This window comes from Polypterus senegalus, chromosome 1, assembly GCF_016835505.1.
Source record: "Polypterus senegalus isolate Bchr_013 chromosome 1, ASM1683550v1, whole genome shotgun sequence".
Lineage (NCBI taxonomy): Eukaryota > Metazoa > Chordata > Cladistia > Polypteriformes > Polypteridae > Polypterus > Polypterus senegalus.
In genome coordinates, this window is record NC_053154.1 from 157,913,853 (window position 1) to 157,931,083 (window position 17,231).

At 36.1% G+C, this 17,231-nt stretch overlaps 1 protein-coding gene across 1 annotated transcript in view; it reads left to right on the forward strand.

The window, feature by feature from the left end:
- The window catches only part of sec62 (SEC62 homolog, preprotein translocation factor), a 28,023-nt gene that overhangs the window by 5,510 nt on the left and 5,282 nt on the right, over positions 1-17,231 (forward strand). The window contains exons 2-7 of the mRNA XM_039761116.1: positions 8,990-9,098; positions 13,965-14,070; positions 14,813-14,996; positions 15,095-15,190; positions 16,402-16,462; positions 17,009-17,128. Coding sequence (XP_039617050.1) covers positions 8,990-9,098; positions 13,965-14,070; positions 14,813-14,996; positions 15,095-15,190; positions 16,402-16,462; positions 17,009-17,128 — 676 coding nt within the window. The remainder of the gene's footprint in view (positions 1-8,989; positions 9,099-13,964; positions 14,071-14,812; positions 14,997-15,094; positions 15,191-16,401; positions 16,463-17,008; positions 17,129-17,231) is intronic.

The window sequence follows — 17,231 nt, forward strand, 5'->3', positions numbered from 1 at the left end:
CCAAAGAAGGACATCATTTCTGCCATTCTCCTTGCCGATGTGTGACATGATCATCCAGTTAGTTCTGACGTTGCTTAAATGAATTAGTGACCCAGTAGGTTCGCACCATAAAGATACGCTGCTCAATACTTTACACCACCATCCTGATGAGAAGTCGAGTGACTGAGTGAAGGGGTATGGGCAGTATGTACCCAGAAGTTGCAAACGGAGGTTAAACGTCGTAGTGGTTGTCCGGCGCCTACCTCATTACTCCGATGTAGGGGCATCCTGGCTTGTTCAAAGCTCCATATACTGAAGAACATATTGTATGTTGTTTCGTACAGATTGCTTCATCCTAGATAGAGCTATTACAGAATATTTGGGGCCTCTTTTGAATGATTCACCCTGTATATGGTATATACTATACCAAAATAAAATCGATCCATAAGTTTTATATTATTTGAAAATCGGACAGTATTTAAATATTGTGATTTCTTCTTTAAATTAGTGCTGTACACCATACTGGTGTTTGACATACTAAATATTTTATACTGTATGACCCTAAAGAAGTAATTTAGGTTTTCTGTCTTTATAATGATGCACACTTGTAAATTGCTGCATTTAAAAATAGTCCTTTGGGATTTCTATTCTCTGTGTGATGTGTTGCATACATTTAACATAATGTTTGTTACCTGTGTGATAAGTGAAATATACATTTGACTTTTAAGTGTTAATTGCTTTTATGACTCTAAGCATTTCACAACATATTATACTGTATGTATAATTTACATGTGACAAGTAAAATTTGATTTGAATTTGAAAAAGCTACTAATAATTTAAGTTTTTATATTGAAAGTTTTGGTAAAAGCCTTGGGTGCATGAATAACTGATCTGGCCCTGAATTTAGTTTTGGATAGCGGTCGGAATTTCTTCTGTATTACAACAAACTGAAAGATTCTCTTGTACAGGAAAGGTGATTTTTAGCATACATTTTTAGAAAAAATAGATCTATGATCATCAAGGTTTGCTTAACCTGTTCTGCCCTGAGGGATGTTTGGCATTATTGTGTCTAAATTACATGTCCGAAAATGAACAGCTATTATTCTGCTTATGTAATAGAAGAGCTGCAAATAGCTGAATAGTAGTGAGCATAATACTCTCAATTTTTGTAAACAAAGTATTCATATGAATGAAAAATTTTGTCAATTAAATAAAAACTGGATTTTACAGTAATTCAGACATTTTATGATGCAACACTGGAATCAGTTTTCTTTTGTGCCCCAACCTGTCAGCTATTATTGTACCAAGTTTAGATTTCATATCCCATAGCACTGCAAAATTATACTTTTTGATAACATGTAGTCATTTGCGCCTAAACAGTCTTTTAAAACAAGTTTTGACGTTGCAGTTATATTTTTCATTAAAAAAGAAATACTGTGTTTAAATAATCACTCTAAAACAAGTAATCAATTTGTAACTGTGTGCATAAAATTGTGCACTCATCCAGACCTTTACTTTCAAATTATTTTTCATCCTAGTCCTTGAAATATTTTATTTACAGAGGAACATAGAGAAATCTTAGTTTTGTACAGTAAGTTTTAGTTTATGTGCTTACATCTCCTGATTTCTGTTGTAGTTGCCCCACAGAAGTTTAATGTGTTTTTATTTCTTTCTGTTTAGTTGTTGCTTGTTTCTTGCATTTCTCATCTGGAATAACCTAAGTACTTGCATACATTTTCAAGCTAACTTCTTTCTGTGCTTGGTTTTGGGGTTGGGGGAAAGCCTTTCCAGTTATAGGCAATGAAAATTACCGTAGGAATCTCTGAAGACTGCAAAACATGTCTGACTTCATTCCTCTGTGCTGGTTGTTGTGTTTTTGTTGTTTAGATTGTTTTTGGTAGTTAGTTTCACATTCTCTTAAGAATGCTGCAAAAAAAACTTCCATAACTGCTGAAAATGGCAGAAAGAGTACCTTACTTATACTGAGTTTTCCTGGGTACAGAGAACTTGAATATCCACCTGGTATCGCATGCGTAGATGTTCCAGGCAGATGTGACACCATCATTTACTGCGCCTATAGGAAATGAGTGTCTGAATGAATGTCTTCTGTTATGTAATACTGTTTTATACCTTCATAAAATATGTAATGTCCTTCACATGTTTTAATCTTTCATTTTAATTTTAGCTGTGTATGTCCTGTGTGTCAGTGATGCAAAAGGTGTCTATGGACTTGTAAATATACTGGCTTTTTACTCTATTGTTTGTTTGCTGCCTATTTTTACAATGAAAATACATTACATTCATTTTTTTTGTGTTTTTCATAAGTCAGGAACGGAGTGAGGAAACTGTATAAGGCACTGTTGCAGTAGAATTTTTTGTTTTATTTAAATAAACAATTTTGTGTTTTATATTTTAAAAAAAAACATTTTCAAAAAACTGCAATTTTATTTGATAATACAAATCATCTCACTGCCAACAGTAGCATGTTGAATATGCAGAAGTATAAGGTACCTTGTTCTATTTAAACAGTGTAATTTTTATGTAAACAAACAGTGCAAATTTTCATTTAAACAATTAAAATAATTTCCTACAAATAATAATTACATAGAGAACCACAAGTTGAATCCACATACAAAAATTAATCATAGAAGTACAATTAAACATTTAGTTTAATGGTCGTAACTTGGATAAAAACCAAGATCCAAGCCTTTGATGACCTCTTGGGCACAGCCATAAGCAATGTGTTTGTCTGCGGAGAGAGCGCTGACCGCATCGAGAGGTTTACTTACCTTGACATATTTCTGGTGACTCTTCCAATGAAATGAATAGATGGATTTGGAGAGTCGCTGGAAAGAGGTGTGTGATCTTTGCAAAAGGCTGAAGGTCCAAGTCTTTAGAGTGCTGGTGCTCCCTGTTTTGCTATATGGTTGCGAGATGTGGATGCTTTCCAGTGATATGAAACCAAGACTGGACTCCTTTGGTAATGTGTCTCTTCAGAGAATCCTTGGCTACTGCTGGTTTGACTTTGTGTTGAATGAGTGGTTGCTCATGGAGCCCCAAATGAGGCACATTACCTGCATTGAGAGGGAGAGTCAGTTACGGCTATGTGGTGTGATTCCCCAAGGGTTATCCGGCTTGCAGGATCCTCATTGTTAAGGACCTGAGCGGCTGGACTAGGCCAAGAGGACGCCTGGCTGCGGCAGATAGATGGTCATTTCTGAAGGGTGGGACTGGATTGCGTGTCTGCCTGGGGGTAGCCAGCTGGGATCCTGAGCTGTTTTGTCATGTGGTGGGTGCGGCAATGCGCTGTACCAGTGAATGCTCCCCAACCTATCCTGGACTAATGGTCAATATCAGTTAATTGAATCAATGTGTGAGGTGAATATTTTTTTTAAACAAATGGTAAGAGAATACTTTTTTAAGTTAACCTTTGTTTACATTACAAAGTATGTTGCAGAAGAAATTAAACAATACGACAGCCTGAAATTATGGGATGCATTTTTCTTTAATGCCATATGAATTGTAGATAAATATTTTCTGTGTATTTTATTAGTTAACAATGTATATTTTAAGGGAATTTTATTTTAGTACTTTTATAGTTACTTTAACAGTAAGCCTAAATAATTTAATGCTAGTAAAAACAGAACAGGTAATACCTGAGCTGTATACAGTACTTTAATTTAAAAAAATTTGAAGTTAACACTTTAATATAGAACATAAGGATTCTCTGTGTCTGATTATGCAGGGTCGTAGTGTAAAAGTTTTTTAAATAAATATTTGTATCTGTATTAAACAAACTGGATTGGAAATACTCTACATGCAGATCACCTCTGTTGGAATAAACAATAAAAGAAAGGCAGAATATTCAAAGTGAAGAAGTTAAGTTTGACTTTGAAGTAATATCCATGTTCAATGTCATTCCTTTTTATTATTCTTACCTAAGATCTTAAATGGAGCATGTCTTTTTTTCAGGGCAATTTTCCAGCTTGCAGAGTATGAGTACACCTTCATTTTTCAGGATTGGTTTATTCAGGCAGACGCAGTGTTAGATGTTATTATGTTGATGTATTCTTTATAATCCCTATTCATTTCTTAAAATGAAAATTTCAATCTTTACTTCTTGTTGGCAATTTATCAATGTAGGGAGCTGTACTATTTGTTCAAATTTTCCTCTTCTGACTTGGCGTCCCAGGGAAAAAAAAAATCAAGGTAAGATTTTACACAAAAAAAGTTGGCTGTTACCTCAGTGAGCTGATTAACAGTCTACATCTATACTTGTTGTTAGGGTGTTGTCATCACTTCTGAGAGGCCACACTGCAGGAAGCACCTTTTGTATGTAGTTTCATTAGGTTTTTCTGTCTTGTGTTACCATTTTAAAGTAGTACCAGTGCAGTTATGCAAGTGTCTGGCCAGCTTAACAGTTTAGGAGCTTTGACTTGGAAATTTTTATTACCTTGTCTTAAAGTCTGGCACACAATTACAGGTTTTTTATTTAAAAAGTTACAAATCATTTCAATTAATAATGCAGAAAAAATCCTGCTGCACTGTCAGGGAAGAAAGATCTTTCACTGTTGCTAATTTTATCCCATAATGGAATTAGTTGAAAAATGAAAGTATGTGATTCATACATGCTTTAAGAGTATGATAGATAATATGACCAGTTGACAGTTACAAATGTCTTACCTTGTAGTGTTACTCATTTTATAGTCAGTTGAAATGATGACGATATTATTAGCCATTTAACACACATGAAATGCATGTGTTCCAAATAACGATATAGTATTTATAAAAGGTGTCATTTTGCTTGACTTCTCACTCTATACAGCTCTAAGCAGCTGACACACAGGTAAACAGACTTGAGCTGAGAAAACTGTGGGGGGAAGTGATAGTAGGCTGTGTGCTGCTTATCGACACATTTATAGGACACAAGACGCTGATGGAGAGGTGCGAAGCGATTTAAGATGGGACAGATCTATGAGTTTTTTCGTAGGCTGTGGTAATTCTAGCGTTAATAAAGTGCTATGCATAGGTCCAATAAAGGAATGAAGGCTTTGCATTCCTCCTTTGATTGTTATTAAAATAGCCAAAGTTGCCCATCCAACTCCCCCATTCATTTTTCAACAGGCTTATCAAGTACAGCATTGTTGTAAGCCAGTGTCTGTCCTGGCTTTGAGACAGTACACCCCTAGAGGAATGCCTCTTTTGCACACATTTGTCTACAGTGGTGATAAGTTAATTACAAAAAAATGTATTCAGTTACATTCATATTGGCCAGAAATGTCTGTTGCTCCACTTGTAATGCTTTGAAGCATGAGGGATTATTCTTTAAAGTGATAAAACATGTAATATGTTAATGGACGTACTTAATTACGGTGACTTGCTGTACCACCACTACTTTTAGTAATACTATTTACTACTGCTGCTAAAGCGGCATATACATATGTACTGAAAATAAATCATCAAATCCTAAGTTTCTGTTTGTTGTTTGGTTTTTGAAGCCAGAGTAATGACTGTTCGCATAACAACTAAAATGCACCTAACGCAATTAGACCACAGTAGCTTGAAAAAATTTAGGAAAAAGACTCTTACAGGAATTCTCGTAACAAAATTAAAAATCTTAAATTGACATGTTTTATTTGTTTTACAGTGGTTTTCATAAAGTTGTGATTAAATTTAAAAAAGGAGGTAGAGTTTTTGGAATTTAGATGAATTTTCTTTGTCCGTTAATAGTTGGAGAGTAATAATTATTGTCTTCTCTATATACCACTGTCAACATAAATCTCACAACAGCAAATGCCACAATCCAGACAAAATGATTTTCTGATAAACCTGATGTGAAAAGTGTATTGTTACAAAAGAGTCTATTTAAATGGAAATATCCCAAATTACTTGGTATTCAGTAACTCATGTGCCAATTATATAATAATGTTTGAATTTTTTTTCTTACAATTTATTTTGCTCAGCAGTTATTTTTCAGTTCCAGGAGAGTAAATGACCATCCAGAACTGACAACTATTTTAATACATAGCCCCTAAAATCCCCTACAACCCCCGATTTCCAGGGATTCACAAGTTTATGGACATTTGACTGACAAGCTGTTCCATAGTCGGGTGGGAGCAGTTCCTTCATTATTTCATTATAACTACTAAACAGGTAAAAGGTCTGAAAATGATTCCAAATGTGGAATTTGCATTTGGAATCTGTCACTGTGAACTCTCAATGTGTGGTCCATAGAGCTGTCCATGCAAGTAAAAAGAGTCCATTAGGCTGAGAAAAGAAAACAAACCCTTTAGAGAGATAACTGACACATGAGGAGTAGTCAAATCAACCATCTGGTACATTTTTAAAAGAAGCAACACCAGAAGGTTGGAAAAACCACGGAAACCAACAGTGCTGGATGATACATAGATAAGATAAATACTTTATTAATCCCAAGGAGAAATTCACAATAAAAAAAGTTGACTACTTGAATAGATGAGTCTCGGCGTGTAAAAATCCATGTCCAAGTAGTAGTAAAGTAGTGAAAAGTGTCCAGGGAACGAGTCCACATAAAAGAAAGTGCTAAGTCGTACACGGAGCTGCTGGAAAGGCTGCCACTCGCGGCAGCTCCCAAGTTCATAATAATTGATGATTTAATAATTAATGATTACAGAATTCTGTCAAGAATTTAGCCAAACCAAGAACACCCTCCAGGAGATAGATCAAAAGTTACAATAAAGAGAAGACTGGATGAAGGTAAAGACAGAGGGTTTAGGTTTGCCTCAAGGTACAAACCACTGGTAAACCTCAAGCATAGGAAGGACAGATTAGACTTTGCCAGAGACCATTTTTTAAAAGTCTGTCCAGTTCTGCTACAATTTTCTTCGGAGAATAAAAACTAAGATAAATATATAGTGGAATGTTGGAAAGGGAAAAGTATAAACAAGAGAAGAAATACCACATCATCCTAATTCTTTGAGGGCCTAATATTTAAATAAAAAAAAACCAACAAAACAGTTTTCTGAAAAACATGAAAAGCAATGATTTCACACAGAAATCAACATAAAATGTCTTTTGCTGCATCCTTTGACCGCCAGTTCACCTGGATGCAGGGCAAGCTGGCTGCCAGGCTGTCTTTGCGTGGTGGGGTTTAGCAGAAGCGGTTTTTTGTATCTCTCATGATTGTAAGATGTGGTCCTCTCACGCAAATATTTCTCTACGCTGGTAACCTACACGAACCTATTCAGCGCATCGATTAGCTGTGGACTGATCAGCTAATGCTGGCACCTCACATTCGTTTTTGATCACTTGTATCAAAATCACCTTCTGACAAGTCAGTCCAATTCAGCGATAATCTGTAAAATGTCATCCACCAAGTTTTTTGCTTGACGCATTTGCCGGGAATTTGGTCAAACAAACGAAGTTAACTTCCCTTCTATCAAGGAGAGTCCCAAGTAAAGCATAATGGTGGGTTTTGTCACTGTTTACATTGGGCAGAGGGTGAGAGTGTTCTTGGAGGGGATTGTTGGCATTAAGGTGGTCTCTCTTTGAAGGGATCTCGGGTGGATATGTTGTCCTCCACCTGTCCACTTACTTTAGAGTCGCTTACTGGCGCTAGATTGTAAGTGGCAAGAAGGGAAACGAGCAAAGTTTTAGAAAGTTTACATTTGTGGTTTTATTGAAGACTGCCATCTGGAGATTAAAAAAGGCGCTTCAGTGAGCGTGGGAAGGGAGATACTGGAGATGTTCATGGGTGCACACTGCTGCTGTCTCGCGAGTATGCATGCATGAGTGAGTGATTAGCTTGCTTGCATATAGGAGTGTGTGCATATGTGACAGAGGAATGGGTGACTGGACCTTTCCTAGCTTATAGGTTATAAAAGGTTATAAAAGGTTATAAAAGGTTATAAAGGTTATAAAAGCACTGCCAGAATTCAGTATGGGGTGAGTTGAAGGTGGGAGAAGCAGATGTAGTTCATGTAGCTAGTGAGAGTATTCTATAATGAGCTTATTTGCTTTTCTGTTTAGTCCGTTATCTCACAATGATAGTGGAATATTGCCTATGCTGGTATGCATGTGCAGTCAGTCACTTTTACTTAAAATACAATAAAATAAATAGATAGGAAAAAGCTGTTGCAAAATTTTACAGCTGTGCAAGGGAAGTATGGGAATCATTAGTGAACTTCTTGCCATTTGCACGTCATAAGGATTGCAACTGAGATTTGTGGTGTGTCTGGATGGAGTGCATCAGGGACTTTTTCTGATGTCTTCTTTTGTCTCATTGGGTATATAAGGAGTTATCAGAATGTTTTCTCCCTGAACCAAGAGGCAGTGTTCTACAGTGATCAACGATTAGCTCCTCTGTACTAAAATGTGAATTACAGGTTTCCAACTTTTGTGGTTAATGGAGTGTGTGTGTGTCATGCTTCACAGCTAAGTCAACATTAAAGCCAGAAAGTACAAGAACACGTATCTTGTTGCTGTTGTTGAATTTCTAGCACTAGGGCACAACAAAGAAGGAAAAACTTGTAATTATTTTTTCTGTGTACAGTATTCCCATTTCTCACCCAAATCTAAGTGAATTTAAATGATAATTAGTATGTGTATGAGTGTTTCATGTAGTAGACTGGCACCTTAGTGGTTGGTTCCAGCTCACAGGATAGGTTCAGTCTCCACGATACCTTGAACTTGATTAAATGGGTTTAGGAAATTAATGGAAGCTTGTATTAAACAGTATATCAAATAAGTTGTATGGGACTGTGCTGCAGCAACATTAAGAATAGGTGAAATGGCACAGGACATTTCACATTGATTGCATTTGTTTTTACTTCTGGAGTAAAGAAAGATTAAGTGACTTGCTAACAGTTACAGCCTTATTGTTTTGTACAGCCTGCCCAACCGTAATACGTAAACAGTATTACACGAGAAAGTAACCTAAACCTTTTAACTGCGTTGCCAAAATTTACCAAGTCTTGCTTTTCAAAGATGGTGTTAAAGAAATCTAATGCTTATATTTTATGTCTTACTGTAGGAGGTTGGTGAACCAACCAAGGAGGAGAAGGCTGTGGCAAAATATCTTCGTTTTAACTGTCCTACTAAGTCCACAAACATGATGGGCCACAGGGTGGATTACTTCATTGGTGAGATATGAATCCACTTCGTGGATGTTTTTGTTTTTGTTACAGGGAATTTGGTCTTTTAAGCAATTGATAAATTATTCAGAAAATGAATTTGTCATTTGTTGTACTTTTAAATAATGTGTAATGCAGAATATTGGCACAAATTTAAAATTTTATTTTATTTTTTTATATATTTGAGTGACTGAGAAAGAATATGGGCTACTTGTTTGTATGACAAATTATACAAAAATAGTGGGCAGTGAGATTATTGTATTAACTTTGGAGCTATCATTTTAGTACAAGTATCACTTGTACTTGAAGTTGTATTTTACCTTAAATAGGCTAATACTAGTACTATGTCATCACTACCCAAAGTTTAAAATTATTGGTATTGAATTCCAAGAAACTTAATTTAGTAAACAGTCATAGCTTTGTTGATCAATAGATCTCACTAAAAGTCTTTTCTGCTAATAGTTCTTAAAAGTAACCATAAAGGATGGATCAAGAGATTCCTGATAAAACAATTTGGCTTTTCCCAATAATTTTAGTGAATGATTTATCACTGTGGCAAATTTCAGCCTTTCGTACATCTGCAAGCATCTTAAAAATGTCTGATAAGCAGAAATACATTGGAAAATGATTATATATGAATAATAACATAGAGGCTCAATATTGACTTATGGTCATTGAGTGTATGAGAGTGTGCTCTGTGGTGGACTGGTACTCAGTCCAGGGCTGACTCTTGCCTTGATGATGTTGGGATAGATTTCACCTGACCGTGATCTTGAATTGATCTTGAAGATGTAAATATTCAACTTTGATTTGAAACACAAATGGATATTTGATGTGTTTATACAGTGTTGCTTCCACATCAAATGCCACCATACAAACACAGTTTGTTCCAACTCCGCTTTAAGAGAGGCAGAGGGTTTTTAAGTAATCAAGAGAAGTTGAGACACCTGTGAAAATTGTTTGCTTCAACTTGCAAGGCTTAATTTAATTGAATTGCTGTAGAATATCTGTAGGTTGTAAGCTGTTAGCTGATACCTAAAGAAGGCCTATTTATAATATTTTGAAATGTACTCTTATCAGTTTTTGCCAACCTAAACTTTAAATTTAAATCTCTGGAAGTTTAGTGCTTCCTTTCCTCCATTTTAGGTCATTCTTTGCATTTCAACTCTTGAAATTTGAAGAAAATCTGAAAAAACTGAGGTGTTCTTAAACTTCTGATTGCTAGTGTGTGTGAGTGTAAATAAATGAGAATGACTGACAACACAAAGAGAAAACTGAACTTTCACAGATGAATGGACAAACCAATATATGTTCATTCTTCCTGTGGGTAGTTCAAAACTAACTTTGTCTCATGTGTTCTGAGACCTTGGCGTTAGTAAAATGTAGAAATGTGAAGCGCCACTATGAGAGAAAACATGGATCATTTGCAAAAACACATCTGCAGTAGTCCAAAGTGAGGGCATGTAAAATTCAGCACAGCAGCATGCAAACGAATGTGGGGCAACATTAAAAAAACATTTTCTGATTGGACCATTGTAAAGGAGTGCACTTTTTAGTTTTATTTAGATGGCTCTGTTTTCTTTTACTTACTTAAAATGTCAATGTTATAGGCCTACTTTCATTTTTTATTAAATAGAGCTGTTTATTTGTTTTATTTATGCTAAACATGGTTATTTTTATTCCATATAAATACAAAGCCAACTAAATTCAAAGTGTCCACATGTGTAAGGTCTTTACTATAAATTGAAAATAAATATTGTTGAAATGCTGTTGTTATTATTATTATTAAAATATTTATACAGTCATTGAATGTCTAGGGATCTGAATTGTAGCACAAATGTGAGGTTCAGACTTTTGATAAGAGAGAATTTTGTTGGTCAGACTTCTAAGTTTTAATTCAGTACCCCTACTCTAGCATCTATATTTAACTTGCCGGTCTGCCAGGTAGCTTACAGTGTAGACTGCTCAAATATAATGACAAAATTCTATGAAATAGAAGTGCAATGATTATCCCTACTCATTAATCCATTTTGCAGTGTCTTCGCTAATTTATGGAAAGAATGCAACATAACCATCCAAGAAATGCACAGTGTCAGTTTTTAAGTGAGATGGGAGCTACCAAGATCTTATTTAGCATGCCAGGAGCAAAGGTGTAGGTAGAGCAGTGTTTTCCAACCTTTTTTCTCTAGTGGCACAGTTTTTGTAACATAAAAATCCCAAGGCACAACAACATTCTACTAACTAAAAAAGCATGAAATCTCTTAGATGTGCTAAACTGTCCGAAGGGGCGGGACAGGGTGGGTTGCCGTTTGCAGACACAGCACTTGGTGAGCACTTTAGATGCATTTGTGTTTTGTGGCTTTGCCCACTCATACAGGCTTTCCATTTCTGCCTCACTACATTAACCCAATTTCAGAGGCAACTTGTATGCCTCCACTGGCCCGTAGCTCTGCGAGAGTTGCTGGCGAACATGCACCCAGACTGATGGACCCCTGACACATCACCTGGCTGCTAAAGTGCTCTCTAAGTACTGTATCTGCAAAGCAGCGATCATGGAGTTGCTTTTATGTTGGCTTCTTCAGGTAGTCTCTTGAGTACCTGAGGAGTGTGTGTCTTTCAGGCCTGGACCCAGGGGCACTACTCTGCTATTTCCACGGAGCTTTGATTTTTGGCTGAATGAATTGAGGCCATTTGTACTTAAGGCTGAGTGCCGTAGGAGAACAATAGGGTAGTCTAAAAATTACAAAAACCAGCCACTACATGCTGCAAAGGCCATATGCCTTTTGTTTAAAATGTGCTTGCGGCAGCGCTGGCAGCCATAGAATGACACACTGTATTGAAGTGGTGGTGGAGCTATAGAGGTAGAAGCCTCTGGGCTGTCTTCGTTTCTGTACTGATGCTGCATATTGCAGTCACAGAGATCTTCAAGGCAATATGCTTCACACAGCTGGCACATCTTTTTTGGTTTTGACCTGTGCAGATGGTTCACACTTTTTTCTTGTATAAAGAACATAGAAACAGTCAATAAATAGTAATATGTCATTATTATCATTGTTTCATAGGGCCTTATATGTTTTCTGAGTCTTGGAGGGCTCTTTAAAGTTTGATTGGTGCTGCTCCACATGGCTAATTCTTATGCACTTGGCCTGCACTGCCTTAAAGATCAGTTTGTGCTACTGCATACAGGCAGGTACAGTATGCTAAATGATTACCCACACCAAACCCACAGAGCCTCATTTGCGATGATCTGTACACTTTGTGACCAACATATAGCCAGTTTGGCATCGGGCCAAATGGAGCCAAAAGTCTGCATGTGACTGTAATACAGTAATCCCTTCTCGATCGCGGGGGTTGCGTTCCAGAACCCTCTGCGATAAATGAAAATCCGCAAAGTAGAAACCATATGTTGGTATGGTTATTTTTATATATTTTAAGCCCTTATAAACTCTCCCACACTGTTAACATTATTAGAGTCCTCTAGACATGAAATAACACACTTTAGTCAAAAGTTTAAACTGTGCTCCATGACAAGACAGAGATGACAGTTCTTTCTCACAATTAAAAGAATGCAAACATATCTTCTCTTCAAAGGAGCGCCATCAGGAGCAGAGAATGTCAGAGAGAGAGAGAGAGCGCGAGAGAAAAGCAAACAATCAAAAAATCAATACGTGCTTTTGGGCTTTTAAGTATGCCGAAGCACCGCGATGAAGCGGCATTTTTTAGAGGAGCGTCCGTATCCTCTGTGCAAACAGCCCCTCTGCTTGCACCCCCTCCGTCAGGCAGAGAGAATGTCAGAGTGAGAGAGACAGAGAAAAGCAAACAATCAAGCACCGCGCGGGAAGCATATCGTATATCATTGAGGAGTTTTATTTAATACGTAATACATGCTCTGATTGGGTAGCTTCTAAGCCATCCGCCAATAGCGTCCTTTGTATGAAATCAGCTGGGCAAACAAACTGAGGAAGCATGTACCATAATTTAAAAGACCCATTTTCCGCAGAAATCCGTGAACCAGCGAAAAATCTGTGATATATATTTAGATATGCTTACATTTAAAATCCGTGATGGAGTTAAGCCGCGAAAGTCGAAGCGCGATATAACAAGGGATCACTGTACTGATATATACCTTCCTAACTTGGCCCAGACCTAATAATCATGCAGAAGATAATCTTGAATTCTATTGACATTGCCTTTTTATGGTATCTGAAATGCAGGTCCTGTGGTTTCCTTCAAGCACAAAAAACAACTATCGGCAAGTGACATTATTTAGTACACCAGGTGCCTAACAGAAGGAGCGTTTAGGTCAGCGTCACAAGAGTTTACACTCTACAGCTATATTCAGGTCAAATGAGCTGGCTGTAGCAATTTTCAAGTATTCACTAACTCTTTTGTGTATACTACCTGAAATTTGTAATAATACTAATGGCATTTTTGTTACTGTCCAAACAAATTAAAGTGTGAATTGTATGGCTACTCATGGACTCATATTCATACTTTTCTCATGATAATTATAACATTCTTAGCTGTCTGAAACCCTTCTTTGTGAAGTAAGCCTTTGAATTCACTGCTGTCACAGGCTTGCCCTACAAGTCGTAGTTGCAAACGGTCATTATTTTTTGTGTATACAGTATCTCATATTTCTGTTTCCAAATGTTGCAAGTATAACAACTCAAATGAATCTGTCTATAACATGACTTTTATCTGCTTTATACCTGTATAGTTTGATCATTTTTTTTTGTTAATAATTGGTTAGGTTATTATAAGTTTATTGGTTAATGAAACATCTTTATATTTTGTAGTTTTTAACATTTGTTAGCTATTTTTGGTGTAAATATACTACATTTATCTCAGTTATCTCAACTTTTTTAATTTCAGCCTCAAAAGCCGTTGATTGCCTTCTCGACTCAAAATGGGCAAAGGCTAAGAAGGGAGAAGAAGATCTTTTCACCACCAGGGAATCTGTTGTTGATTACTGTAACAGGTAGCAAAATCATATATAAAACACAGCTTTTTGTTCTGTTGCTTTTTTGTTAGCACATGGGTTCCTTTAGAAAGAATACAGTCCAGAAGACCATAAAAAAATAAATAGAATATTGCCAACCCACACTATAAACAACAGTATCTATCTATCTATCTATCTATCTATCTATCTATCTATCTATCTATCTATCTATCCTCTTGTTCAGAGCTCTCATTTACTAACAGGTTGCACCATACAATAGATTCAGTCATGAATTTCTTGTCATTAATATTTATCCTCTATGAAATAGCTGTAAGGAATTTCATCGTTTTCCTCTTCATGGTGACTTTTTAGGGATTGAATGAGCAGCTCATATCCGGTTATGTTACAATTATACATTACTAGTTACTAAGTAAGCCCCTGTTCAGTCTCCTCTTCAATCATTAGGTAGTGGCAACTGTCATCATCTTTTTCATGGTTCACTTTTGACTGTGCATAATGTAGCTAATGGACAATTCATCTGTCTATCTTCTTTAGATGTGTCTGAATTTATGTTATCACTAATGACATATTCTCCAGATATTGATACAGCAAAGCAAGATATGATTGCCAACTACCACTCCACATCCTTCACACTTCATAGTTTAGGGTATGCTGTTTGATTTTGACCACACAGGTTATAATGCCCCTTAAAAGTGTATTTTATTAATTGTTCTGTCTTCATAAAATACTGTTATCTTGCCCTTGTTTTTTTCATTTCCAGGCTTCTAAAAAAGCAGTTTTTCCATCGAGCACTTAAGGTTATGAAAAAGAAACCAGAAAAGGAACTCAAAAAAGAAAAGGAGAAAATCAAAAGTGAAATTGGAAAAGATGAAGATAAAAAGAGTAAGAAGGAAAAAGACAAGAAAAAAGAAAGTGAAACTGCAGAAGCAAAAAAGGAGAAAAGTGTATGTTAAAATTTCCTCCTGTTCCTTTGTTATGGTCCTCCAGTTACTCATCATGCTTAAAACTGTGATTAAACTAACTTTGTGTGCATGACATTTAGGATGAAAGTCCTGGAACCCCTAAGAAGAAAAAGGAAGTGAAAAAAAAATTCAAGTTAGAACCTCATGAGGATCAAGTTTTTGTTGACGGAAATGAGGTCAGTGGAGATTTGCCTTTTTTTTTTTAAAACTGATTTATTAAGAAGATTCAGTTATCAAAAGAGGAGAGACTTCTGTGGCAGCCTCTTAGCCAATATAATCAACAGAAAACTGTCCCATTGTCCCATTCAGTTTGGGTATTAAGTAAGGGTAAGGCTCTTCAGCTATTCTCTGCAAATGATTTCTTCCAGTTTTTCATTTCTGTTTGTTGTGTTAACAATTTACGAGACACTTGCACAATTTTTAAAATAACTGGTAGCAGTTGTCATTTCTCAAAAAACACCATCCATTCATCTGTTTTTAATAGCGTCTGGGAAATTAAGTTGCCTAAATAAGTTACTGCCATCTAGTGGTAGTGCAGTGGTGGAACATTCATATTTTTCTCAGATATATATTTGTCACATGAAATTGTGTTCTAAAGTTAAGTTTTTTCTTTCAACAGTGATGGCAAGATAGTTTTTTAAAGTGTTTTCTATCAATTTAAAAAAAATATCTTGCCCTCACTTTTGCTTTGCAATGTATAGTAAACTAATGGGGTTTTAGGCACCACCAGAAAATAAAAGCTTAAAACTTTACAAAACATGTCCAAGTTGTCAAGTATTTTTCCACATCTTATGATTACACACACACACTATAAAATAGTTTATACATGTCATTTTCGAACAAAACAAGGATATTATAATATTTTAAAAGAAGACTAACTCTGCTCACTTGCTCTCCATTTGTCTTCTTCCACAATAAACTTTCACCTTCCCAGGGCGTGGCTTCTTCTCAATTGATCAAATCACAGTAAACTTTTCGTGCCACATTGTTGGTTTTGTTTTGATTAGCTATTGTATTATTATGAGAACTCACACAAGCGAATAGAAAACATATCCTTACCACAAGAAAAATAGCACCAGGAATATGTGATAACATACTTTTTTTCCAGATACCTTTTCTTCTCTCAAACATGCATTGGAAACACGGAAGGCATTTTTTTTTTTATATCAAAACTTTTGCCACTTCGATAGGTTTTTATGCTTTTATTTTCTGGTAGTGGCCCATGCTTCATAGCGTCCACCGTAAAGTGCCATTATGGGCAAGCTGAATCTTACATATGCCATCTTTTTTTCTAACCAGCTGAACTATGTTTTAGAAGATGCAGTTAATGAGCTTCGTTTTTTATCCAAGATTCAATAAGCCAGAACTTTGCTATCATTTTTAACAGGTTTACGTTTGGATATATGACCCAGTTCATTTTAAAACATTTGCCATGGGCCTTATATTAGGTAAGTATCTGATTGTTAATTTTGCGAGAACTGCCAAAGAAACAGATTACTGGATTTCATCGGTTTTATTCCAGTCGTGTCTGTTTGGACTGATTTTCTTTTCTTGCTCATTTCCAATTAACAAGTTTTGCTCTGTTTTACCAACATCTGCTCAACATGGTATGTAATGTAGCCTTAGGGTAGTTAAACATGTTTCAAGTGAAGAAGTAATTGGAATTTCCATAGGGCAGTATCACCTTTTCAAACACTTTTAGTGTGCTTGACATTTTATTGTTAGCAATCTTTGAAAGCTATGTTTGATAAAGGGCAATGATGCAAAAGTCTGCACAACAAACAATTATTTAAATGAGGTAGTAATTAGTTATTAAGTTAAAAAAAACCCAGTGACTGTCATTTCTCATTTTAATTATTTTCTATAAGTTGTTAGCTGGAAGATAGCCATCCAATTGGTCCTAAAGTATTGTTTCTGTAGTGAAGCATTGACACCCGGAAGGGATGGAAATCTTGGAATGCATTTACAAAGTTCCATGTTTTCTTTTGCCCTAGTGATTGCAGTTATTGCTGCCACGCTATTCCCACTCTGGCCTGCCGAAATGCGTGTTGGGGTTTATTACTTGAGTGTGGCTGCTGGGTGTTTTGTTGCCAGCATCCTTCTCCTTGCAGTGGGTAAGTACTTTCTTCATTGTCTGCCTTTACTTTAGTACTATTCACACTTGTTCCTTGCCCAGTTTTCTCATTGTTGAATGATAATTGTGATGTTACAAGCTAT